Genomic DNA, 26,340 nt, shown 5'->3' with positions numbered 1-26,340 from the left:
GTGTCACAGCTTGGCAGAGGCAGAGATGGTGCTCCTGCCTGCCTGCCTGGTGGAGTTGGGGCTTGGCTCTGGCAACAGAGCTGGTATGGACTTTGAGCTGTGACTAGCACAGGCGTGCACATACAGCCAGGAGGTAGCTACTTCTACGGGGCTTTTCTTCCCTTAGACCCCTCCAAGGAGTCACAATGTCAGGTGAACCTGATGTATGACAACAGATGCCCTTATATGGGTTCCTTGGGGTTCCCAGATCCTGCACTCAATGGATGATCTAGATTATCCGTGCAACCACTGATGGTTGAATCTCGGTCTTTTGAGGGCTTCTCCTTATGGTCCTTAAAGTTCTCCTAATGGTTTACTGTGTTTAGCTATGGCTTTTGCCAAGATAAAAAAAAAAAAAAAAGTTTACACTAGGTGGAGCCAGTTTGTTATCCTAGAATAACTATGGAGTTTTGACTGCTTTGGTTCCTTGGCATCTGCCCATTTCTTATATCTCTGAGCTTCCAACACTTAAAAAAACATATATAAACTTAGGAATAAATCAGTCTCCTTTGGTTCTTGAGGTTTAAATAGTCATGCCTGAAAGCTCAAGCATGAAAAGTATTTGGATGCCATTTGTAATCTCCATGAATGGTTTCTTGGACAAGACTGGAAACATTTAATAGGTCACCCCGTAGGAGCTGGACCCCATGAGAGACACCATGCTGTGAACCACTAAATTAGCTCTTCAGTGGACCCAATTACAAAGTAAAACATTAATCTAAAACTAGAGATTTTCTACATTTAAAAATAAGAATGGAGAAGGAATACAATCAATAGTTGATAACCTTAAAATTTTCACTAAAAAAAAAAAGACATGCCTGTTAATTACCAAAATTCTTATCAAACATCAAATCAGATTTCCCATTACTTTTGTAATTCATCAACCAACATCATGGACTTTTAGAACTCATAGTGTTTTTGCACTCTCATATAGGCCAATTGCCATAGTATTTGTTTTCCCATTTGCTATATGGTTCGCCATGATCTCTTGTTCCCTCAGACAGTTTTTATTTATTCATTTATCTGGTACTGAGAATTAAATACTGAGGTGGATTACTGCTAAGCAATATCCCCAGCATTTTTTATTATTATTTTTTTAAGACAAGGTCTCGCTAAATTGCTTAGGGCCTTGCTAAATTGCTAGGGCTGTCCTCAAACTTGCAATCCACCTGCCTCAGCCTCCTGAGTCACTGGGATTACAGGTGTGCACCACCACACCCAGTTCCTAAACAGTTTTAAAAACAAAACACAAAATACCACCACCAAAATGTCCACATACTTCTCAGTGTGAATTGGTTTGCTTTTGTTTATATAGAGATAAGTTATTTCACCATGTTTTAATTAGGAGTTCTATATGCTCTGTATTAGATCCAGTACTCTAGTCAAAAGTTTAAATCACCAGAAAGTTTAAATAGGTCCCATTGTTGTTAATCCTGGAAGAAGAAGATGGAGAAAGAACACGTGGAAGGGAACTAGTAACATCTTGATATTTAATAACAAGTACAGAAATTTACCTCTTTGTATCTATAAAGTCAAATTAATTTCTAATCAGTTGGATTGTAAAAATTGATTGGTGTAGAGTTGCAGAGGGATGAGGAGCAATAAGGGCTTTGGCCCAGAGGAGGAAATGAAGGTCAATAAGGAAGAAGAGCAGCATGTTTTATGAGTTTACACAGAATCTCAAAATGAGAAAATACCACAATACTTGGCTTAGTAAACCTAACTTAAGAACCTAGTCCTGCAGAAGATGAGGTATATAGGAGAGATCAGGGCATAGGAAAACAAATGTGTCTTTTTTTCTCATCTGGTTTTCTTAAGGAGCTATATTCATTCGGAGTGTGATTGTTTTAAGAAGTTTACCACTCTCAAATGTAGATAAAGAAAAATAACATCAAATTACCATAAACATAGGGCTGGGGATGTGGCTCAGTGGCAGAGTGCTTGCCTAGCGTGCATGAGGCCCTGGGTTTGATCCGTAGCACTGCAAATAAAATAGAAAGAAAATTATCACAAATATAAAATTACAATCCAATTCCACAAATACAAAAGGGTCTGTGAAGTTTTTTAAACAGGTCAAAAAATGCTACAGGGCTTATGGTAAACTGTACTAATATTTTGTCATAGAGGTTACAAAAATCTAATTATCAATGGACTTAAAGGCATCCCTGGGTTAATGGTAATTATTTGATGATGCAAGTTCTGCAGGTTTGTTCTGCATTTTACCTGAATTTTGGAGTTTTTATTCTCTGTTTTAAAATTGCTTAAGAACACATTAAGGGGTAGGGTTGTGGCTCAGTGGCAAAGCACTTGCCTAGCATGTGTGAGGCTCTGGGTTCGATTCTCAGCACCACATACAAATAAATAAGAAATAAAGGTCTATCAACAACTAAAAAAAACATCTTAAAAAAGAACACATTAAAGTCTAAGGACAGTATTTTTCTTGAATTTCAGGAACTGCAAAACACAGCAGCCTCAGAGGGCCAGGTGGTGGTCCTGGAGTGCAGGGTCCGTGGAGCGCCCCCTCTCCAGGTCCAGTGGTTCCGGCAGGGAAGTGAAATCCAAGACTCTCCAGATTTCAGAATTCTACAGAAAAGTAAGGAGAGAGAGACTCATTCTTCCAAGTCTGACCATTTTATTCTCTCTGGTTTAGGGAAAACGAACAAGGACTGAGTCATTCTATTGATTTCCATTTTTAAAGAGGGATGAGACCAAATAATCTACAATATGTGTGGTCCACTAAGTTAAAGCTGTGGCCCCACTGAAACTGATGAAAGATATGTATTCTTACTTTAGGAAGAATGCACACATATATTTGAATTCAAAATTGGGCAAATATGTAGGTTTATATGTACATAGCCCATCTATATTTTTTAGAACATTCTGATATTACTGGAATTTGAGTATTCTATTTTTGTAGAAATGTACAGTGACCTGCTATCCCTTTAACCCTCCTTTTTGTATTATGGAGATTGTCTATAACATTTCTGCAGATATGTCGTAGACAAGATAACAGGAAAAGAAAGCTAGGTTTTTTATTAAGGAACCCTATTGTAACATTCTGTTCTTATTTTATTTTATTTTTCTCATGCGGAAAACAGAACCTAGATCGACAGCTGAACCTGGTAAGCATTTGCTTTCTTGGAGGGTTAATATATCTTGTGGGTCTCAATAGATCTTTGTTTCTGTTTTAAAGCCATAAGCAGAACAATGTTTTTGCAGTTCCCTGGAAATGTGAGACCTCCTCAAAGACAATATCTTCTTTATCGGGGTTCTGTATGCTGCCTTTTACATCAACTTCTTTATTAGTAAAACATTAGGTGCCATTCAGACAAGGAGGTCAAGCTCAGTGACTTAGGGCTTTTATACTCAGAAAGAAAACCGAGCTAATGATTTTAAAAGACCTCCTAAAATTCCATTAGAAAAGAGCAATCTCCCACATCCTTCTACTGCCCAAAACCGGGGATCAGCTAGACTGCAGCCAGGGATCAGCTAGACTGCAGCCTTAGAAGTGCGTCTTGAATAGGAGCCGCCCAGTGGACCTGCAGGCAGCTCTCATTTATGTACCCTGAGCCATACATAAACTTTTACTGTTCTACAAGCATCAAGAAAGTCATCTTGCCCTAGGCTCTCTCTCAATGACCTCATTGGATCTCATCAGAGTGCTATGTGGTCCAGAAGCCTTGGGGCCAGCTGCTCCCCAGCCTCCCTCCTCTTGCATTTTTATGACCCCTCAGGGACTAAAAGATGTTTGTCCAGGTATTTCCTAGTGCATCCTCCTCTAGACTCTATTCTTTTGTATTTTTCCCATCAGCAAAGCACAGTTTCACTCATTTTTTTTTTAACAAAGGGCAGAAAAGCAAGTCATTTCCGTTTCTGCCCTGGGTGCTTCTGCTCCTATGTGGAACAGAATTCGCCATGTGTGCCTTGGGCACCATGACCTTGCCCTGACCCTTCTTTGGGAGCCTGAGGTTTTTTGTGGGATACTGCAGGTCAGGTTGCTGTGGTCAGCCCCTGACCTCTCACATCTGAGTATGGGGTCTTTAAAAGCAGAGCATGTTCCTATTAGGGACCAGGTTTAAAGGATGCTTCTCCACATTTTTTTTTAAAACAACTGGAATTGATCTGCTGCCTTCTGAGTTACAACTAGAGCATGTCACCCCACTCAGTGTGTCAGTTGCCACATCAAATGCTATAGTCATTTTCCAGACTGGAAATATACCACTTTCTATTTTTTCTGTGATATGTCTTTGTATAAAACTGAATAATGCTAGTTCCCGTATGCATGGAACTTCTGAGACCAAACTTACTGCATGAGCTAACATGGAAATCCTATAGAGAGTTGGGGCACATCTTTTGTATTTACTGTTTCAAATAGCAGTAGGTAGATAGATGACAGATAGGTAGACAGGAAAGCAGGAACCAGGTATTGCTTTTATTTATAAAAAATAGTTTATTATATATAACAGATAATTATGTCTTTTAATGCTTTATGCACATATAGGAACGAAACCTTGGGTCCCAAATTCTAGAACTATTGCTTCTAGGATGGATTAAGGCTGCTTTTGTATTATGAACAAATTTATGCAATTCTGTCTTCTTCACATTGTTGTTCACTCTCACCATCTAATAGGTGATGATTATTTTTTTAATGTCTCCAATAATCTACATTGGAAAATCAGCAGCTAACCAACATCTGAAAATGCAAAACATTGTATATAAACTGCACAGTTTAGTTTGGCATATGTGCATTCTTGAACATCAAAACCCTGAGAGTACACTAAGGAGGAATCAGTTTGGATTTGGAAATGTCTACTACCCTCTACCCACATCCCTCACCCCTAATCTTATAAATACCCCCTTCTGCTTCAGTTATGATTTTCTCTTTTGTTTCTAAAATATTGATCATAAATTATTTAATAAAATCAGTCCTAAGCAGCCTCCTGAAATCACCAGGCCTCTAGAACTTACTGAAATGCCTTTTCCTTTAACATGGCAAAATCATGAAGAAAAGTACAAGATATGGAGGATCTTTCTTTTAAACCCCACATCCTCACAGTGCATGACACTTGGCTGTATTTTTTTATTTTTATTTTTTTCTTTAGTTATATCTGAAAGCATTTAAGAAAACAGACTCCTCCATAACAACCACTATAATAGAATTTGCTAAAAGCAAATATTTCAAGAAAATTTGTCAATACAAGAAAAAAAAAAAGAAGATAGTTGGGAGCTATTAAAAACAAAACAAACCAAACACAACACATTTTCCCTGACCTATGGTAATTTCTCCACAATTGTCTTCACCCTGACAGTCCTAGAATGGCTCCCTTCTCTTTCACAGCAAAGAATTAATATGCCCTGCTTCAGAAAGTCTCCAGTGAGCATGTAGTGTTAAACAGAATTCATGGTCACGTTTTTTTAAACAACAACAAATAAATTAAACACAAGAATGACTTCTCCTATGACTGCTTATGTGAGTTGATAGGAGTAAGAACCTTAGCACAAGGAAAAATTAAAGCATATTTGTGGTTAAACAAAGTTTTGGCACATCTAACAAAGCTAAGAATGATTCTCTTACTAATTGCCAAATGTTTTCCTAACATTGACCTTGAAGTTTCTATGTCAAGAGGAAAACACACACACACACACACACACACACACACACGAACAGACTGTTTACTTTCCTTAAATGACCTGATTGATTATTTTGTCTAATGGACCACTGATGTATTCCACCATATAGTGTGGATGTAGGAACTAGTCTGATAGCTGCTTTTTTTAGCCACTGTTGAGTGGAAAGGAGAAAAACAGACATGACTACAATACATCTGAGGCAAGAGATAAATTTTATAGGACTAGGTCTGTGATGTTTTCCAAATGCTAAAACATAAATAGCCTTTGAAATTCAGGAAACTATTTAAACATCAGATTTTATTACCCTCTCTTCCTCCTCTGACACAGCCTCTTTCCTGCTCTCTCTTCTCGCTCCCCCACCTTCTTCCTTCCCTCCCTCTTTTCTTCTCTTACTCCATGTCACTCCCTCATTCTTTTTATCTTCTTTTTTCTTCTTCTTTTCACTCTCTTTCCTTATTCATGGGCAAGATGATTTTAAAGCTCTAAAAATAAAACTGAAATCCCCTCCAACCTAGATGTTGCCCCATTAGATATCTAGATAAAGAAGGAAATAGCAGATTCCTTCCCCGTGCATTTGTACAAGTGAAACAGGTTTTTCTTGTCACTACTGTGTTGTATCGTCTAATGTGTTTTACACTCCCCTCTCTGTCTAGACAGAAGTCAGCTTGCATCACGGGTCCTTTCAGACTGTTTTGTGAATTAATAGCTAGTCAGCTTACTTAAGACCAACATCCGTTGTCATATTACCTGCCCTGGCCTTCTTCTTTGACATTGTGACTTCACACTGATTGAATCCTTCAAAGACTGGTCTGGGGATGAGGGGAAAGGAGAATCATTTGACAGATGTTAATACTCAGGCTCTTACTCAGCCGTCTGGAAAGAGCCACAAACCGTATTGAATTACTTTTGTAGCATTGTCTGATGGCATGCAAAATTAAAACCACAAAAGAAGTGTCTTACTGGTTGGAGAATTATCAAAGGATGGTACCTCCTACTTTCAGCATGAATCTCCGACTCATCCTCTATCTTATATAATGGAGTTTGTGTTTTGATTCTGTGACTCAGACTGTGACATAAATTATACTTAATTAAACGCACTAAGGCACTGAGTGGTAGGAAGGCAGTGGTGGAGTGTTTTCTGAGATCTCAGCAGATTGTGCACAGTTTAAAACTTAATGCAAGTTCTAGGTGAGGATAGTAGGTTGGACAAGAGCATACAGAACAAACATCGGCCATCTAAAACCTGTGATTCACAAACTGTGTGATGAGGTACCTGGTATACCTCTCCATACTATAGGGATGCTTAGGTATATTTGAAATGTTTGATGCAAACATGTCAAATCTGACATCTGACAGGACACAATGACTGGCCTAAAATAGTACAAAATTTTAACTTTGGATCGCTATACATTCTTTTCTATGACATCTGTCTTTATGAAACTGAGTTTTTGATGAGTGTATGATGTGCAGGTAACACACGAAAATCTACGTTAAACTATGAAATGAGGCCAGCTATGTCCTCAGAAGAGGTACTCTACCAACAAATGTGCTTATCTATTTTGTTATTTCGTGGTTTTTTTTAAAAAAAATGATTTCTTAATTGTGGTTATTTAAGAACAAAATAATAATTTGTTTCTTTAGATGCATGTTTATTTTTTCAAACAGTACTTAACTTGTTCAGACATAAATACTTATTAAATTCCTTGGAAATAACTACCTAATAAATGGAACACTTAGGTATGTCTGATGGCTTTAAAAAGCAACATAAAAAAACTTTGGAGCTATTCAGGATCCCATGATCCATGAAAGTTTGGTTTAGTCTCTGGGAGGAGGGAGGAAGACTCAAGGCCTACCCCACTTCCAGCCCTCTTCCTGTACTCACCCTCTGGAACACTGGCCTGTGAACTTTGTCTCGCTTGGCAGAGACCAAAGCACTCTTCTCTGGACATTCTGAACATCTCAAGAGAGAGAAGGAAAAAAAACACAGATAATGATTTGGAAGATTGTCCTGCAAAGATGCCATCTAGATTATGCTACGGGAAAGCCAAGGTTGACAAGTTCCTCTGGTACAGTCAGAGCTTCTAATCAACTCATAATCACGAAAAAAAAATCCTAAACGTGGATCATAGAAAAGGAAACAAGTAACTCCCCTGAAAGCAACTTGGGAAAAACAGCCTTACAAACACAGAAGAAAATGTAAAACAAAAACAAATCTCCCCTCAGATGGATAAGAAAATCATCAACCCAAGATATAAAGTGAAAAGGTTTTTAAAAAAAAAAATGCGAGGGATGAAAGAAATTGGTCTCAGAGATGTAAGTTGAGGACATGTCCCATAAAGTAGAGCAAAACAATAAAAAGGGAGCTAAGAGAAAACAGGTCAGAAAGAGGAGTCAGAGAATCATGGGGTTCCAGGGGGAGAGAAGAAAGAAGGGGAGGAAAGGGATTGTCAAGGAAATGATTTTTTCAAAATTTCCCAAACTGAAACCTACCAGTTTTCAGATTGGAGGAAAATAAAAACCCACCAAGTATTCAGTGTGTAGAACAAACTCAGAGCTGGCATATCATCATGAAATGTATGATATCCAGGACAAGGAGATCATTCTGCAAGTGCCCAGGGAGAAAACATCAGGTTACATTCAAACTGTTAAGATCAGAAAGGGTTAATTAAGCCTTCTTGGTAGCCACACTAGACACAAAGAAACAATGACGCAAGACCTGCAGAACTCAAAAATAAAATTTTACCTCCAACTTAGATTTCTTCCCACCACCAAACCTTTTAGTTCTATGGGAAGATCTAGTAAAACTAGTTTCAGACTTGCAAGGTCTCAAGAAGTTTCCTCCACAATCCTTTATGGAGGATGTGCTCTATCATGGCAAGAATTAACCCAGAAAAAGCAAGATGTTGATACGGGGACTAATAATCAGGAGATCAAAAGGAATTCCCAGAAGGGTCACAATCCAGGCATCAGGAATGAAGGGCAAGTCCTGATTGGTACAGTGTGACCCCAGAGACAAACATAAGAGGCTTTCATCTCCAAGAGGTTCCTTGCCACACCCCAGCCTCTTTTACTCTGATGACAGAATGGCTGGGTTATAAACCAGACTGAATTGTCCCTACTTGACTGACTTGCTTTTTTCCCCATGCACTGCCCCCTGGACCAGTGGAAAACCCTCATTTCACCCCACAGAAGTGATCTGCTTTGACCCAGTCTCAAGATCTGGAATTTAGTTGACTATTTTTGAGTTTAGAAACAAAAAACAGCAATGTCCACTCCACCACTGATTCCTACCAGCTGTTCAGTTTCCATCCATGCCAAGCCCCACCAGGCTGGCCTCCTGTCATGAATCTGGTATTTCTCAGGACCCACTGATCACCTTGCTCACTGAGTACCCCGTGGGGTTTTGTAACTTTCAAGGAACTTGAAGCCAGTTTATAGCTTTTTTCTAACAGTGGTAAGATTGCCCTCTTGTTACACAGATATATGCTTGTAACCCAAGTTTTTAAAGTTAAAGGATTTTTAAGGATATAGACCAAGGTGGTAAACATATTAAAGAAAATTAAAGGCATTTTTATCTCAAAAGAAGGAAGGTTAAATTGGCGAGGACATGCAACGCATTTCTAAAGCATTAGTAATATTTGATTTCTTAGATTTGATAAAAACAGGGTTCATTTCTTTATTATTCCTTAAACCATACATTTTTAAATAACCTTCTACCTATATGATACAATGCACAATTTTTAAAGATCTTTAGGAAATATTAATGCAGGCATTTCACTTACTCATGCTGAATTTCATCTTGTTGATTTTAGCCCAGAGTTTTTTTATCAGTTGTGTTTGCCAAACCATGTGGTTTGAAAAGTAGAAGCTGGATGTCTTGTTAGTTATTCTGGACACAAAAGAATAAAAAAAGGCTGTGAAGGAAGATATGTATGAAAATGTCCCCTCAAAACCCAAGGGACCTAGTAATCTTATCCTTGCTGCCTGGTCGTCATTTTATGAGTTTCCGGAAAAAAAAAAAAAAAGGTTTTTGTTTGTATTTAATCAAGTGTTAAGTACATTCGGGAACTTGAATGAAATTCAGGATTGCCTTATGGGAGATACTACCATAATTAAGTAATTTTTAGGTAACTGTAAAAAGCAGAATTTATTACCAATAAAAATAGTTTCTGACTTAGTAATTTATTATATGTCATCAAGTCAAAACCTCAGGAATTTAAGCTTAGGAAAATTGGATTAAAATAAATCATAATTAAAGTTGTTAATAACTTTAAATTTTTTCATTTTTGCGGGAGACAACTTTTTAGTACAGATAAGTAAGTCTCTAACTCCCTTTATTTGACAGAAGCATTCATTTCCTGATTTCTACTCCCAACCCAAATTTATTTTACAGATGTCTTAAAGGTCTTTGTTCAAGTAAGATGCTACCAGATGAAAATTCAATAGTACAAACTGGTTCATCTCATTTCCCCACGGCTTTCTTTATTTTTATAATGTCAGAACCACACAAGCTGTGATGCATCTTTCAACAAAACACAAGCCATTGTCACAGTTGGATGCTGCTTTTTTTAAGAGACGAAAAACTGAACAATCTTTGGGACATTTAATTAAAATTTTAACTAGTAACATGACATAGCAATGCATGAATGACTAAAATAATATCCCAAAACTTATTTTTTTTCTTTTTTGAAATAACTTGAACTATGTAGGTAATTTCTCCCCCCATCCCCCCGCCCCAGTACTAGAGATCAAACCCAGAGTCTCAGGCTCACTGGGCAGGTACTCCACCACTGAGCTACATTCCAAGTTTTTTGTTTTGTTTTGTTTGTTTCTTTAAATCTGTAACTTTTCTAAATGCTCAGTTGGCTATCAACTGAATACCTTATGTTACATGTAGAAGTGATCCTGAAAAATCGTATGAAATGAATTTTGTCTAATCAAATTTGAAACACACAAAGGAAGACACAGAGCTTGTAGGAGCATCAGTCTCACTGAGAATTCCTTTAGAAAACAGATTTTTGTTAAGAAAGTATTTTTCCTTCAATCTAAATTTTAGTCATGCATTTATTCAAAAATGGCTATGGATAGCCTGCTGTGGACTAAATATTGAGAATATATAGCCATTAACAAAACAAATGGCTTCTGTCCTCAGAGGTTATCTTCTAGTCCTGGGACCAGAAACTAACAAACTAATCACCATAAATTATTTAACTATAGTTTTGATAGATGTCACCAAGAAAAGTTTGCCATACTAAAATCTAACCAAGTCTAATCAAAACAGAGGATTCTCTGAGAGATGAATGTTTTGGGTTTTGCTTTTTTGCTTGTTGGTTTGATACTGGGAAACAAACCCAGGGGTGCTTAAACAATGAGCTACATTCCCAGTCCTTTTAATTTTTTCTTTTGAGACAGGGTCCTACCAAGTTGCTGAGGGTGGCCCTAAACTTGCAATCCTCCTACACAGTCACTGGGATTATACCCAATTTGGAAAGTGATGTTTATGGGGAAATATAAGGCTGAGTAGGAAATTGCTAACTACTCTAGCATAGGGGCTTAGGGACATGAAGGAATGTGGCTTCCCAGGGTGCTGCCTAAAAGCTCCAGCACTCAGAGCTCAGAAAGCATAGAGCTCAGAGACACAGAGCCAGTCAGCCTGGCAAAAAGCAGGACTTTGTATACCACAGGAAGGATTCTGAATTTATCCTCTAGTTCATGGAAGGATGGGGAAATAAGAAAATTTCATTCTTAAAAATTTCATTCTTCAGAAGTGGCAATCTCAGGTTTTTTTTTTTTTTTTTAAGATAGCATAACTAAAAGAACCACAGAATCATAGAAAAGCATCAGAAGAAAGTATTTAAAATTCATCAAAATCAACACTCCAAGACTGCTCTGTGTCATCCCGACCCGATGAAACTTCATGCTGTTTTCAATTGGATATGTCAAGGCACTGAATTATGTCTGTATTTTCAGTGAGCACACTCTTGGGCACTGAACAGGCAGTAGCTTTCCTAAATGTCTCCAGAAACCCTGCTCTTCCAGGTATAAAAAACCAAGGGTTGAGAGAAGACCTTTCCAGATACCCCAAGCCCTGGGAAGATAGTATAGGGACCTGTAATATGGCCTCCCACTCAGAAAATACCAAGGTGTCATTGAAACCTGGGAAGGTTTACTGCTCCCAGCAGCACTACCAAGAGGGAACAATGTGGCTGTTATGGTTTGGGTATAAATTGTCCCCCCAAAACTCCTGTGTTAACACAGGAATATTTAGAGGTGAAATGATTGGATTGTGAGAGCTGTAATCTAATTGGTTCATCCTAGTTTGAGTGAAGTAACTGGGTGGTAACTGTGGGCAGATGGAGCATGGCTGGAGGAGGCACTGGGGTCTGCCCAGGAAGGGTTTTTCTTCCTGTGGTCCCTCCCCTGACCCCGCTCTGCTTCCTGGCCACCAGCAAGCAGCTGTTCTCCGCCATGATTTCTGCCTCATCTTGGGCCCAGAGCAATGGACTCAGTGGGCTATGAACTAAACCTCTGATTCCATAAGCCAGAATAAATTTTCCCTCCTCTAAGTTGTTCTTGTCAGGTGTTTTGGTCACAGTGACTCAAAGCTAACACAGTGACATTCCACTGCTTGTGGCCCACTGCTCAGAGGACAGCCCCTGTGGGAGGGCGTTTTCTAAAGCCCCATAAGAGCAGACTGTTCATTTCTTCTTCTACCAGCAGGTCCACATTATAAGGTACTTTGGCTCAGCTTACATGCTAATCCAGTGTGTCTTAGAGGACATATTGCCCATCCGTGATTTATTTGGATAATGAGGGTAATTAGAATTTTCAGCATCAGGAAATTCCCAGTTTCCCTGACTTAAATCTTTCATTACCTTGCTCTGCATCAGGTTCCTTGTGTCCTTAACTAGGAAAAAATGTAGAACAATAAGAGAGGTTTTATGGTCTAGGGAAAAATAGCACACCTGTAGGAGACAGACAGCCTACCTTTAGCATTTGGGCTGTAACACTGTTAGACATGACCTTGAGAGAATCACTTTGGACCAAACCTGAAGAATTGAGAGATTTGGGCTAATCAGTCTCAATTCCCACAGAGCACTAATATCCAAAGTTTCCTTTACCCTTCTCTGGTTGAGTCCATATTTAACTGACTCTTATAACCATATGTATTCAATTTAAAAATTCCTAGTCTCTTGTACCTTTCCAGTTACATCTCACTTCCCAAATGATTAATCTTATGTGAAGCTCCAACTTGAATTATTTCCACACTTTCTATCTTCCTCTGCAATTGGTAAGCCAAGAACTGTGTACAGTATTGTCAAAAAACACAGGATTACCTCATGCTTTCTCTGTTATTCCAGTTTTCCTTCTATGCAGTGAATCAGATAATAATTGTGTTCTTAAAATGTATCAGGCTCTCAAGCCTGTGCCTAGAAACCCTTTTCATAATATGTCAAATAGGATTAAGTGGACAGTTTTTTTTAATCAGGAACTGTACTAGTTATTATAGGGCATTTGTTGGGGGGTACCAAGGACTGAACTAAGGGGCACTTGACAACTGAGCCACATCACCAGCCTTGTTTTGTATTTCATTTAGAGACAGGATCTCACTGAGTTGCTTAGTGCCCTGCTTTTGCCGAGGCTGGCTTTGAATTCACAATCCTCCTGCCTCAGTCTCCCGTGCCACTGGGATTATAGGCCCGCGCCACCATGCCTGGCTGGGGCATTGTTTTATAACAGCTGATCATGACCCATTACAGTGGACAGTAAACACCATTTGAAAACATAAATAAAATTAAAAAGTAGTAGAGTGCTACTAATATTTGGAGAAGTCCTTATGGCGTGTGTGCACGCACACTCGCGCGCGAACAAACACACACACACACCTTATACCTGTACATGGGTTGAACATAAATTGTATCTCCTTCTGTGAGTTCTAATAAAAAATGTATCAAATCCATTTTTTTAGGGCAAAGTCTTCTATACTTTCCTCAAGATAAAAATCATCTGGGAATCATGTTTTAAAAAAAAAATTCTTGGCCTCAACCCAGACCTGCTGAATCAGAATATCTAGTGGAGAGAAAAGGATGCAGAAATCAGTATATTTAACAAATGCAACAGCTGATTCTTATTGTCAAACAGATCTGGGAAACATCACTATGAATGAGTTGAGATTCAAAAGGTTAATAATAATCTAGACCTAATCTGATAAAGAGTTCCCCTTCAAAAAAAAAGTACACAAACTTATTGAGGAGATAAAGCACCTTAGCCTTAAATTTAGACAAATTTAAATAATAGCTATCGCTACATCTTGGACTTACATCAAGGGCCAAATGTAAGATAGAAATAAATCTAGAGTAACACAGTATCCCTCCTATTCCATAGTGGTAAATCAATGTTTTTCTATCATCAAGTATTTCTTCATCTTTCTAAATAAAATCACTGAATTAGAAATATTAAGATTAAGTGTAAAATACACTTCACAGTTTAGCAGAATCCATGGCAATTCCCCAAATCCTGCAGTACATCTGGAGATGAGGGACCTTTTGCACTGATGGAAATGCTAAGGTGTGAGGTGAGCATGCCCGAGGTTAGCATCTTCCCTGCCTATTCCACCAGAGCTGCCCGTTCTATGGGGTGTGGTGTTAATCTGAGCATTATGGAAATACAGGATTTAATTTCTACAGAACCATATGTAACCTATATTCAAAATATGTATGTTTTCTTTTTGCTATTACCAATACTACAGCAACTAGAAATAAGTGTCCTGCTAATATTAAACCAAATGGACTTAATTGACTTTGTTTTCCACTTAGATAAACACTGGGAAAGCCAGAAAATTGTAAAGAGTGTTGTGTATTAAGCTGGGGATATAGCTCAGTTAGTAGAATGCTTGCCTCGTATGCACAAGGCCCTGGGTTCAATCCCCAGAACCGAAAAAAAAAAAAAAAAAGAGTGTTGTGAGTATACGCTACATTTACACTGAGTATACAAAACATCTCTTAAAGGTCTATTTTGATCATAAAATTTAAAAATATACCTTCTGTTTCTTAGTGATGAGACATGAAAGGAACTATCAAAGCCAGCTGCCATCTGTATGAGTCAGGTGTGCTCTCAGTTGCTCTAAATAAACTACCTGCTGCAATGCAACCCAGTGTGAGCACATTTTATTATCCCAAAGCATGTTTCAGGTAATTGTGAAAAAACGAGGGCTGAGTTCTTATGTTATCAGTATTTTTCACAATTGATAGCACCAAAAATCTTCAGTGATACCCTGATTTCAGTAAAAAAAAAGAAAATCATTTTGTTTTCTTTGAAACAAAGTAACATCATTAAGAACTTAAAGTATATTTTAATTGAAATAAATGCCATGGATCTCTTTTGAGATTATTGGACCTTTTGTGCTTTCCATACGTAGAAACACAAATGAAAAAAAAAAAATTAAGGACAACCTGAAATCATCCAGCCTTTTATATGACTGGATAATTCTGTTGTCAATCTATAATAAGTTACAGTGTACAGATATTAGTGGAATTATATATGCTTAAGTTTCCACTTTAAATTAAAACTGAAGCCTCATGAAATTTATAACATAATTATTTAAAAAGTAGAGAATCCTATACCTGTTTGTTCCTTTTACCTTTTGTACCATGTATTTGCAACAAAATTTGTACCATATATACTTGTCTTGTGTATTTAAAAATATAAAATATACAATTTTTTAAAATGAGAGCGAGATCGTAATAAAAAGGAATAGGAAGATGATTCAGGAAACTATGTTTGGTTTTGTCTATAGATTTAGTAGGAAGGGTTGCAAAGCTATTGAAAAGAATGGGAGAGAAGGAAGTAGAGATGATTCTAGGATATTTATAGTATATCTAATATTTTGTCCATTTTAAAAGATATCATATAGTCAACTAGATCTGTAATGCCTCCAGAAGTCAGAAATAAACACCAGAATTTTTTATTTTCCTCAACAATTTTTTAATTGCCTTAAAATAGTAATTCTATATTTCCTATTTCCGTCTTATATTTCAAGAAATGTTTGCAAACTAGCACTTTCTAACGAGCATTTCCACTTGCAACTGACTTAACTGCCTTTTAAGACAGTACAGTTTTGTAGGAAAGAGAAGGAGGCCTAAAAAATATCCTTGTGGCACGTGGATATTAAGGGTGTGGATATTAACTTTGGGAGTTGAAACAGATCTGGAGATTGTCTAATTCAAGTTGTTTCAGGAGAACATGCCTTACCCATAAAATTACAAAAACTTGAGTTATTATTTCATACCTGCTGCTACTAAATATTAAGACAGTATCCTCAAAAATACTCAACAAGTAGATGGATGAATTCTGAAAAGTTAGAGAAGCTGTTCATAGAAGAAGTTTCCAGACTTTATCTCATACATTTTTCTCTCTTTTTATAATCCTTCATTAACAAGTTTCTCCATTCATTTAATCGAACTTCTTCCATTTGCAATTATAGCCCATTTATTCTTGTTCCTCAAGAAAGATAGAGACTATTTGAGCAATATCTTCCTTGTATTCATTTCTTTACATTTATGGTACCTATCACAATGTTTTATCTAAATTCTCTTTCTTTTTTTTTTTCTTTGTACTGGGAATTGAAGCCAGGAGGGATTTACACTGAGTTATATCCCAGTCCTTTGAAAAGACTTTTTTATTTGGAACAGGGTCTTTCTAACTTGTTGAAAATCTCGATAAATTACTGAGGCTGGCCTCAAATCTGTAATCCTCCTGCCTCAACTTATAGGCATGTTCACCTGGATAAATTAGCACTTAAATGGACGAATACTTAATATGTATTTCATTACTCTTTATTGTGATAATAAATATATAGTAGTAAATCTACCTTCTTAAAATTTTAACTGTACAGTATAGCGTTGTTAATTATGCACACGTGTTGTACAGAACTCTAGAACTTTTTCATTTTGCCCATCTGTAACTCTGTATCTGCTGAACAATCTCCCCTCACATACCCCCAGACCCTGTCCACCACTACTCAACTTTCTGCTGCTAAGGGTTTGACTACTTTAGATACTTTGTAAGTGGCATCTTGGTGTCTTTGTCCTCCTGTCATTGTTCTTTACCTTTAACTCAATCATTTCATTCCTTTACTTATTTAGCTTTTTTATTTACTCATTTTTGTGTTCTATATTGGACCTAGTTTTTCACACCCCATTTAAACATCAAATTGAATAATATACTAAAAGAATAAGGTCTGTGTTTCCATGATTCTTACAAATTTAAACCAGTATTAATATATCTGAGAAAAAAATTAGCCTTGCCCTATACCACATGGTAAAATCTCTATAAGCACTGTGATTCCTAGATCTTTCCATAGGAACATCACATTTTGACATGAAGGACTCCTCCATTTTTAGTGCTTAGCAAAATCTTAAGTATGACCTGTTAACTAGATTATCCTCACCATAGTCAGGAAAGGGAATGGGAAAGGTTTAGGGGTAGCTCAAGTGTGCAGTGGGAAATAGTCTAATACTTAATTATGCCTAAAGGCCATATTAGAGGATAATACAAAAATATACATATCTGATCCAGGAATGCTACATCAAAAACTATATACTTTGATAATATCTGGATACATTTTCAAAGGATAGATACACTCATTTTTTGTCTAGAATTAAATACATGAATGTTTAAATTAATATGTATTTCATTACCCTTTATTGTGATAGTAAATAAATAGCATGAAATCTACTTTTGGGAATAAGATTATTAATGGGCATACTGCATATAGAAGGAATCAAAAGATAAAAAAGAGACATTTTACTTTTCATTTTACGCTTTATATTTTGTATTGCTTGTTTACTTTTATGGTTTTTTACTTTACATGTAAAAATTAAAAATATCTGAAGATCTCATTTTTTATTGGTTGTTCAAAACATTACATAGCTCTTGACATCTCATATTTCATACTTTAGATTCAAGTGGGTTATGAACTCCCATTTTTACCCCGTATACAGATTGCAGAATCACATCTTGATTCTGAAGATCTCTTTGACCAAAAAAGAAAGTTTTTATCACAAGGTAGCACTTTCACCCACAATTAGTATGTTTTTCTTCCAGCGTTTGAAACATATGATATGTCTTAAGACAGATTTGTTCATTTTTGCTATTGATAGTTGAATGGAGGGAAAAAGCATCACTCTGCAAGCCCAAAAGTTTGCGCTTAGGATGTGAGAGAAGGCGGGTGGGAGGGGGGTGGGAGGGGGTGGGGAGTAGGAAAGAAGCTCTGACATCTTCAAAGTGACTTCACTCTGATGGATCACTCTATTCTCTTCACTTGCAGAGGAGATTTGTACCCTCGTTATCGCTGAGACTTTCCCTGAAGACGCAGGGATTTTCACCTGCTCTGCAAGAAATGATTATGGATCAGTGACCAGCACTGCCCAGCTAGTTGTCACCTCAGGTATATGGAGAATCTAAAATGCCTTGGTTCTGTTCCCCAGGTATGGTTCCTGAGACAGAAAGCAATTGTCCCTGGAAGATGGCTCAGCTGTTGGAAATGCTGGCTGCTACCAGAACAATCAGATGTTTCATTACAAAACAGAAGGCTTTGGGGGAGGGACATGAGAGGGGTGGAAACAGAGTTGACAGATAATGACAATGGAGCATCTGAGCACTCATGAGGCTATTTTTTTAAGTCATACCATCTTGGCCTTGGAAACAATGGGCGGATTTCCTAACATCATGCTGACCTAGAATTATAGTCACCTCAGAAATCAGAGGTTCTGTCTCTGTTCTCATCAGTGCCAACACATGAGATCTAGAGGTACTTTTACAAATATCTCGTTATCTAATCCACTCTTGAAACTCCTGAAAAGATGATCCAAGATAAACCTAATGTAATTTGGAAAGATCTTAGAAATCAAATTCCATTCATACTATATATCATTGATGGTATATAACTTTGGTATGAAAAATAAAACTATGCATTATAGTATTGAAAACGATATTTAAAAATATATGGACTTTCTAGGGCTGGAGTTGTGGCTCAATGGGCCTCACACATGTGAGGCACTGGATTCAATCCTTAGCACCACATAAAAATAAATAAACAAAATAAAGATATTGGGTCCATGTGTAACTAAAAAAAATTTAAAAAAAATATGAACTTTCTAAACTCAAAAATTTACCACTTGAGATTGATGACTGTTTTCTGCTTTACTAAAGAGCTTTCTTGTAATTATCTCATTTCTGTTAATCATCTTACAGAGATTTTTAAGCCATCTCTTTGACCAGGCTTGGCACGTGGTAATGCACATAGAAAGCCATCAATATGTGGGTGGCTGGTTGTAGGAGACACAGGCTTAAAGAGAAAAATTGAATCTGCCTTTGATTCCTACAAGAGGAAGAACTTGGTGCTAGGTGGCAGCAGAGGTTTGGGGATATGAGTGTGGCAACAATAAGTGGTTTTTCATCTTCAAAAAGAAATGGAGGTTTCACCTTAATGGGGAAGTGGATAATATGAGCTCTTGAAGTGTTCAAAGGAGACCCCAGTGTCATAAATGGAGTGACATAATAGTGAGTATCCCAGCATTTTGATTTTGAGTTGGTTTAAAGACTGTCCACCAAATGGCCATAGCAATATGGCTCCAACAACAGCAAAAAAAGTGGCAACAATTGGTGTTTTCCATTTCTGTCTGGGGTAAATCAACAAGAGGCACTACATAGCAAACAAATATTTCAGTTTACATCAATAAGTATTTTTGAGTGTATGCCAGAAGCTCTCTTCTGGGTTTTTGGCAAGATGAAGACATGATTTCAATATTCCTCTGTTTCATTAAGGGTAACAGATAAAGAAACTCTCATACTGAATTACAGCTGAGGCCATCACCCAGCATGGAAAAAAACTTTCCCACAAGATCATGGCACATTTCACCTGGACTCAAAATTTTACTTTCTTAATTTTAAAATAGAATGAAAATCCAAATAAGACCTTTATAGGTTGAGCTACTGTCAGTAAACAGTTAGGCTGGCCAATTAGATCCATGAGTTGAAAAGTAAGAGGACCAGGCATTAATGATTGACATTGTCTGTATTGTTCTTTTCTTCTTCTTCTTTTTCACCAAATCCTATCTTTAGTTCTTATTTGAAATTTGTTAATGAATCAGTAGGTGGTTTCCTACAAGTGAGCTCAGTTGGGAAATGAGACAAGTCAGTGCTCATTCAAAACAAACAAGGAAGAGCCGGGGCTTCCAGATGGCAGTGTATCTACATCCAATGAGATCAGCACCGCCACCTCTTCTCTAACAAGGGAACATCAGGGATTCTCGGAAGACTGATGACACTGTGAAAAGAACCTGCTGAACTAGCAGCCTCTCACTGTTTTTTTCTCCTTTTCCCCTTCCTTAGCCAACACTGAAAACTGTAGCTACGACTCAATGGGCGAATCCAACAACAGTCACTTCCAACACTTTCCGCCTCCTCCTCCCATCTTGGAGAAGAGTTCCTTTGAGTTGGCTTCGAAGAAACCATCTGAGATCCCGCAGGTGAACAGCCCTGCCTTAGGACTTAGCATGGCAGCCCTTCAAATGCAATTCGGTTCTGCTGAGAGGGAAACTAACGGAGTCCATCCCAGCCATGGAGTAAACGGACTGATTAACGGCAAAGCTAACGGTAATAAATCTCTTCCAACACCAGCTGGCCTGATTTTGCCCACAAAGGAGCCACCACCTCTGCTTGCCAAACCCAAACTGTGAGTATTCCTGCACGGTTTTATAATATTTTCCACACTCCTGCTAAACTTCTTCTCTGGTTAGGAAAAAAAAAAAAAAAACCTTTTGCCTAGACTATGTAGTAAGTTGTCCCTTCTACAGGAAAGTTGTCCCCGACTTGATGTGACCATGCTTCTAAGTCGGGTCCTCCAAAAAATACAAAAAAAAAAAAAAAAACCTAAAAGTAAGGTAAATGAGAAGCTTGGTTAAACTTGGTTAAACCTGCCCTTTGCTGAAAGCTATAAATGGTTACGGCTGTGAAAATATCTGTGAGTGATATGGCATTGCGGTGTCTAGCCAAGGATGTGGCCTCTCCCCAGAGGGGACAGAGAAGGGGGATCTACATTGAGTCCTCTATTAAGCCCTGTACTAAGATATTCGCAAACATTTTAAGTGTAGGAATCAGTAAGGAGATCTGACATAGATGAGAGGAGAAAATAAAATTGAGGATGGATATTCAGCATGCAGATCCTGACATGGGCAACTAAATCAGAGAGAGTCGGGCTTGTCAGGAAGAAGTGTGCCCTTCGCAACACAGCCTACTTGGACCAGGAATTCCATGGACTGCATATTTCCACCTTCATGTTTGATTTCCATTATTTTCTTAGGATAATAAAGCTTGCATGAGCTGTTTCCATTGGCACCACGCAGCAGAGAGTTGTTATGAATGGAGCCATTACAATGTCAGGGAGAGGCAGAAATATATTAACTCAAAAGGTTCTATCGTAGCATAACAGACCTTGAATTACTGCCCTGACAGGGGTCAGTGGAAATGTAAGAGTCATACAGAATGTATATATACTCTACCAGGTCATATTTCCACGAGAATGAATTTGCCAGAACCTAGGAAAGCCCCTTCTATTTCCCCATGATGTCTGGTGTTTTTGATTTGGGGCAGGAAGGATTTCTGTATGATAGGAGTTACTCTTTGTTTCCCTAGTACCGAAGAGTCTATGATTTTTCTCTCTGTGATCAGCTCATTTGTTAGAAACATTAGAATTAACAAGCTATTCCATCTAGAGTAATGCCTCCCATTTATACAGCCCTTTATTGTTTATCAAGAAATTTCGTGAACATTCATAGACTAACAAAATAGCAAACCATCTCAAAGAACACCTTAAATTAACAAATGGCTGATTTTATAAAAGTAGACTTCTGGACAATCTTATATTGTAGTTTTAAAAAATCTACCTATTACTACTCGGCGCTTGATTTTGTGTTCTGTTCTGGCTCTTTTAAGGCAGAATGGCTACTGACTAGGTTTGTATGCAGTTGTGTGAAAGGTTAACACTTAAGACCTATTTCCAGCTCCGCTGAGAGGCTGAACAGGTAAAATGAGCTAAAACATGGCGGCCATAAAAGAGATTTACACTCTTATAGCACCAGCCATAAAATTAATTGCCACTGCTGTCTTCTTTCATCTTTGCATCTTGAATATGTATTTGCAGTGCTTTTAATGAAACAAGGGGCCTGCTTTCCTAGGAAAGAAAAAGGGAATGTGTTTAGTGACCAGGACTGTGCTCTTGATTAAGTGAAGTGTATCTACTACAATGGCCATCATAAATTGGATATAAATCACGGAGAGTAAACATGAGGAGCTGTTAACAGGCATTTACAGCCCTTCTTATCTCAGGCATTTCAACAGCTCTTCAGCTTTTAGCTCTGAAACAGTGATGTTGTGTGTATGATGGTGGGTGGGGCGGGGTGGGGGGGTGGTCCTCTACAAAACACAGACAGAACAATTACATGGTTATTAAGAAGATAAGTAGCTTCGGCACAAGTTTGAAGAGTGACATCATGATTTGCTTATGAGTCAGATTTTCAATATAAAATAAAATGCAGGACAAAGGGACTTTGGTATTTGATATCCAAAAAAAAAAAAAGGGGGGGGGGTCACAGCTCTTTCATGAGGATATTTAGAGAAAGGCAGAACCAGCCCCTAACAACACCTTGCAACTTAGAAGTAATAGTTGCATATACCAGATTTTACTGCTGTTGTTTTCAAGTCTTTATGTATTTAAATATTTCCTTAGAGTAGGACTTAATAATTTTCATATTATATAAATTACCTGCCATTTAACTGGGTAATATGTAATATTACATATTAAGTTTACATAATAATAGTATACATTGATTTTTAAGTTTCCTTATGAGTTATAATATTTTATTGGACTTTATTTTGATTACCCAATAAATGCATGCTGATGTGAAAATGTAAGCAATACAGAAGTCATTAAAGAAAAAGCTCATACTCACAGCTTCCCCTCTTACACCTCACCTTTTTGGTTGGATCTGAGGTCTTCCTTTCCTTTCTCTTTTATCAAGGTCTTCTTTTTTAAAGGTTTAGTCATTGTTTTAAACATTGTGTGCATTGATAGGGAAATGCTTTGGAATGGCATCTGCAAATACTTTGAGCAGTAGTAAATGACAACAGGTTAATTGCCAAGTGAAATACTTACACATGACTGTTCCTTTTCAAACACTGGGGGAAAATAATGGGATTTCATTTTTCTTTTAAGGTCAGCAGTGAAAACCTATAGGTTGCTCTAATCTTTCATGAGGATATTTAGAGAAAGGCAGAACCAGCCCCTAACAACACCTTGCAACTTAGAAGTAATATTTGCATATACCAGATGAATAAAATTCATCCGCCTATGATTTTATTCCCTTTCACATAAAAGAAGGTTTCTATTTGAAGGGCTTTATGGCCTTTTATGCTTTGTCATTGTTGGTAACCAAACTTATAGGAAACAATTAGGAGGGGAGAAATAATAGGAATGAAAATATTTACTCTCACAATGAATTCATCTGAAAATGGTGTTTTGGCAGATTCCTGAAGAAAAAGATCTGTATGTAAAATTAGGTTCTGCTCAAGTATAAGTGGGGCATAATTAAATGTAAGCCATTTAGTAAGTACCCAAGGCCCTGCATCCTGGAATTTTTGGAATGTCTTACCACTCGATGTGAGACCGTGAACAGCCCCAAACACTGCACACACACAAAAAAAAAATCCATAGAGTAGTTTCTGTGATTCAGTGATGCTCATAATTTTCCGTCACAGTACAAAAGAAGCAACATGGTGTGTAAGTCCCACATCTTATCAGAGAAAAAGAAGAGGAATAAGTATAAACCAAGTTAATTGACAGTTCTATTTTTCTCCTTATTCTGAATGCACCAGATAAGGGATAAGTGGGTGGCTGCCCTCTCTCTATGAAAGATGCCTAAAGTTTCAGAGTAAATCTAGGGCTTAGTGTAAAAGTGCCTGCTTCTCTTTATTCCTACACCACCATCCCCACCACCCCTCAAAAAAAAAAAAAAAAAAACAGTCCTTCGAAGGCATGGGTAGCTTGGAATTCCTAGGAATAAGCCCTACTGGGAAAATGGCGAGTGTCAGATTTAGTAGGTGATTTGCAAAACACAGAGGAAAGTGTCATGTTTTCCCATGAGCTCACCTCCTAAGTAAAACCAAATAATACACAAATGACAAAATGCTGTTCTCAAACCCCATTTATTTCTTTTTTTTTTTCCTATGTTCTTGTTGTCTTGTGGGAATTGGTTAGAATCTAAACCTTTAGAAAAAGCAAAATGAGAAATCAAAAGTGAGACTGAGGGTTGTAGCTCAGTGGTAGAGCTCTTGCCCAGCGTGTGTGAGGCACTGGGTTCGTTCTCAGTACCACGTATAAATAAATTAAAGATCCGTCAACAACTAAAAAAATTTAAAAAAAAAAAAAGTGAGACTGAAGTCTGAAGTAAAATTCTTGCACCCAGAAGCAAGAGAGGTCGACAGATAAAATGATACTTGTTTGCCATTACTGGTGCCAGAAATATGAACACAGTCATAAAAGTTCATGCCCTTTTGACTGGGAGAATGATGATGAAGTGGTTTCATTTTTTTTTTTTCCTTCATGCAAAACCGATAGTTTCTTTTTGCTCTTCCCCAAGTCTCTTTAAAAAAAAAAATGCCCTTATTTCCTATTACAAAAAGGCAGAATGATTTCAGCTTAAATCAGTCTTTCCAAAATCATTGCATTTTACTGACTTTGCTTCTCTCTTCTTATACCCACTTTCACCCATAGACACCAAATTATTTCTCCAAATCTTGTCTCAGTAGAGGTGCATATCTTATAAAACCCATTCAAACTAAGCTATCAGGGATTTTGGTGCCACTTAGTACAATTGCAGGCTGACAAAGGGAAGCTACATCTTCATAATAAGCACTGGGTACAATCAGAGAAATGTCCCTTTGCTGCATGTGTAGGAATAAGAGATGGTGTGTTTGAGAGGGAGAAGAGAAGGAAATAGCAGCCTGTATCACTCTATCAGTGACTTCATTGTGCCGGGTTTTCTATATTTGGAAGTTTCTTGGGGTTCCCCATACCCCTGGACACAAATTCAAGTACAAATCGTTCCTTTGCCTGGAATGTTTTACTCCCTGGAATGTTCTGCTTCTAAGGGCTGGTTCCTTCTTGTCTTCCAAGTCTCAGCTTTATGTCACTCCCTTTTCTGACCACCCAATCAAAAGCAGCCACCAGCCACTCTTCAGTAAATTGTAATCACCCCAGGGCACCTAATTATTTCTGGTAGTGATTTCCTTGCTTTTGGGTGTGTGCATAGATCTCCCTTCAGTATTATAATGTAAGCTTTTTGAGAGTAGGGATAATCACTAATCTTTCCAGGTCCTGGAGCAGGGCCTGATGCATAGTCCATGTTCAAAAACTTTTTTTTGAATGATGAAGCAAGAACAGACCAACAAGAGGCAGACAGCCCCCGAGCAGCCCCATTTGTCCTGATTGACATTTTACCTAGATATGCCCAGTGCTTCTATTTTTCAGACCCCACCAATTCCAGAGTTTTTCCTCTTTACAATACTTTTCCAACTGACATCATTTATCTTGTGAATGAATACGAAGAATGCAGTAAGAATCCCAGGGGAGAGAATTACATTAGAAAAGTTTATCCAACTTACTTAATTTGGGAACCCTCCCACTTTTCCTCATTTGTCCTATGTTCTCATTGGATTAACATCTTGCTTTAACATGATGGAGAAAAGGAGACTTTTGAAAGGACCGGGATATTGTCACTGCCTACTACATGCTTGCAACATCAGTAGGCCGCAGCACAGTCAAACTGCTATTTCAAGGTGTGTGTACTTGACATGTTAACACCCCCCTGTCGATGCCAGACTTTTGATGAATGGCTGAGGGCTCCTGTGCTACTCCCTTCCTGTCCTGTTTATGTTGGACTGCAGCTCAAGCACCAGCGTGGCTCGGGCATCATAATTTAGAAACTTGAACGTTTTTCCATCCTTTAACCCCCATGAGTTAGGGTTCAAGATCTCACTGTCACTGCTTGACCTTAGAATACAAATGGTTTCCTAGATCCCATTCTTGCCGTAAGCTTTACCTGGTAGATTTAAAAACAAGACAAGACATGAAAGGCAAAGAGAAGGCAAGCAAAACAGTGGATGATAGGGAGGGGTAAAATATGTAACAAAAGAGATGTAACCAGCAAGCAATGGTGAGCAGTTCCTTAAATGTACATAAATGTATGTAAAATCCAGCACAGTTTCTCTTCTCTATTATTGAGCATCTGCCAAGTTTTGGGTAATGCTGGGTGGTAAGGACACAAGATGACAGAAATAAGAGCATCACCTTTGAATAATCTATAATCTGGTGGTCTCCATGATCATTTTGTCAAGAGCATGTACATACACACAAATCCCCAAAAAATCCTATCCGTCTTTTAACATTACACAGACTTAATAATGGAACAATGGGCGATCTCCAAATTAGATTTTCAGTGTAATCCAAATATATTCTCTTTCCAACTTAATGTTTAGAAGATAAACCATTCTGCTTCTGATTTTGAAGATTTAATATGCACCAGCTTCTATTTCTGATTAGGTGATTTTCAT

At 37.8% G+C, this 26,340-nt stretch overlaps 1 protein-coding gene across 7 annotated transcripts in view; it reads left to right on the top strand.

Annotated features, from left to right (window-relative positions):
- Palld (palladin, cytoskeletal associated protein) overlaps window positions 1–26,340 on the top strand; it is a 375,619-nt gene that overhangs the window by 164,791 nt on the left and 184,488 nt on the right. For all 7 annotated transcript variants that reach the window (XM_046447644.2, XM_046447643.2, XM_046447641.2 and 4 more), the window contains 4 exons: window positions 2,491–2,632; window positions 3,138–3,161; window positions 17,999–18,118; window positions 20,065–20,407. In XM_046447644.2, coding sequence (XP_046303600.1) covers window positions 2,491–2,632; window positions 3,138–3,161; window positions 17,999–18,118; window positions 20,065–20,407 — 629 coding nt within the window. The remainder of the gene's footprint in view (window positions 1–2,490; window positions 2,633–3,137; window positions 3,162–17,998; window positions 18,119–20,064; window positions 20,408–26,340) is intronic.

This window comes from Marmota monax, unplaced genomic scaffold, assembly GCF_021218885.2.
Source record: "Marmota monax isolate L192 unplaced genomic scaffold, Marmota_monax_Labrador192_F-V1.1 WCK01_AAM20220418_F8-fsc00040, whole genome shotgun sequence".
Taxonomy (NCBI): Eukaryota; Metazoa; Chordata; class Mammalia; order Rodentia; family Sciuridae; genus Marmota; species Marmota monax.
This window is presented reverse-complemented; position numbering and strand designations above follow the sequence as displayed.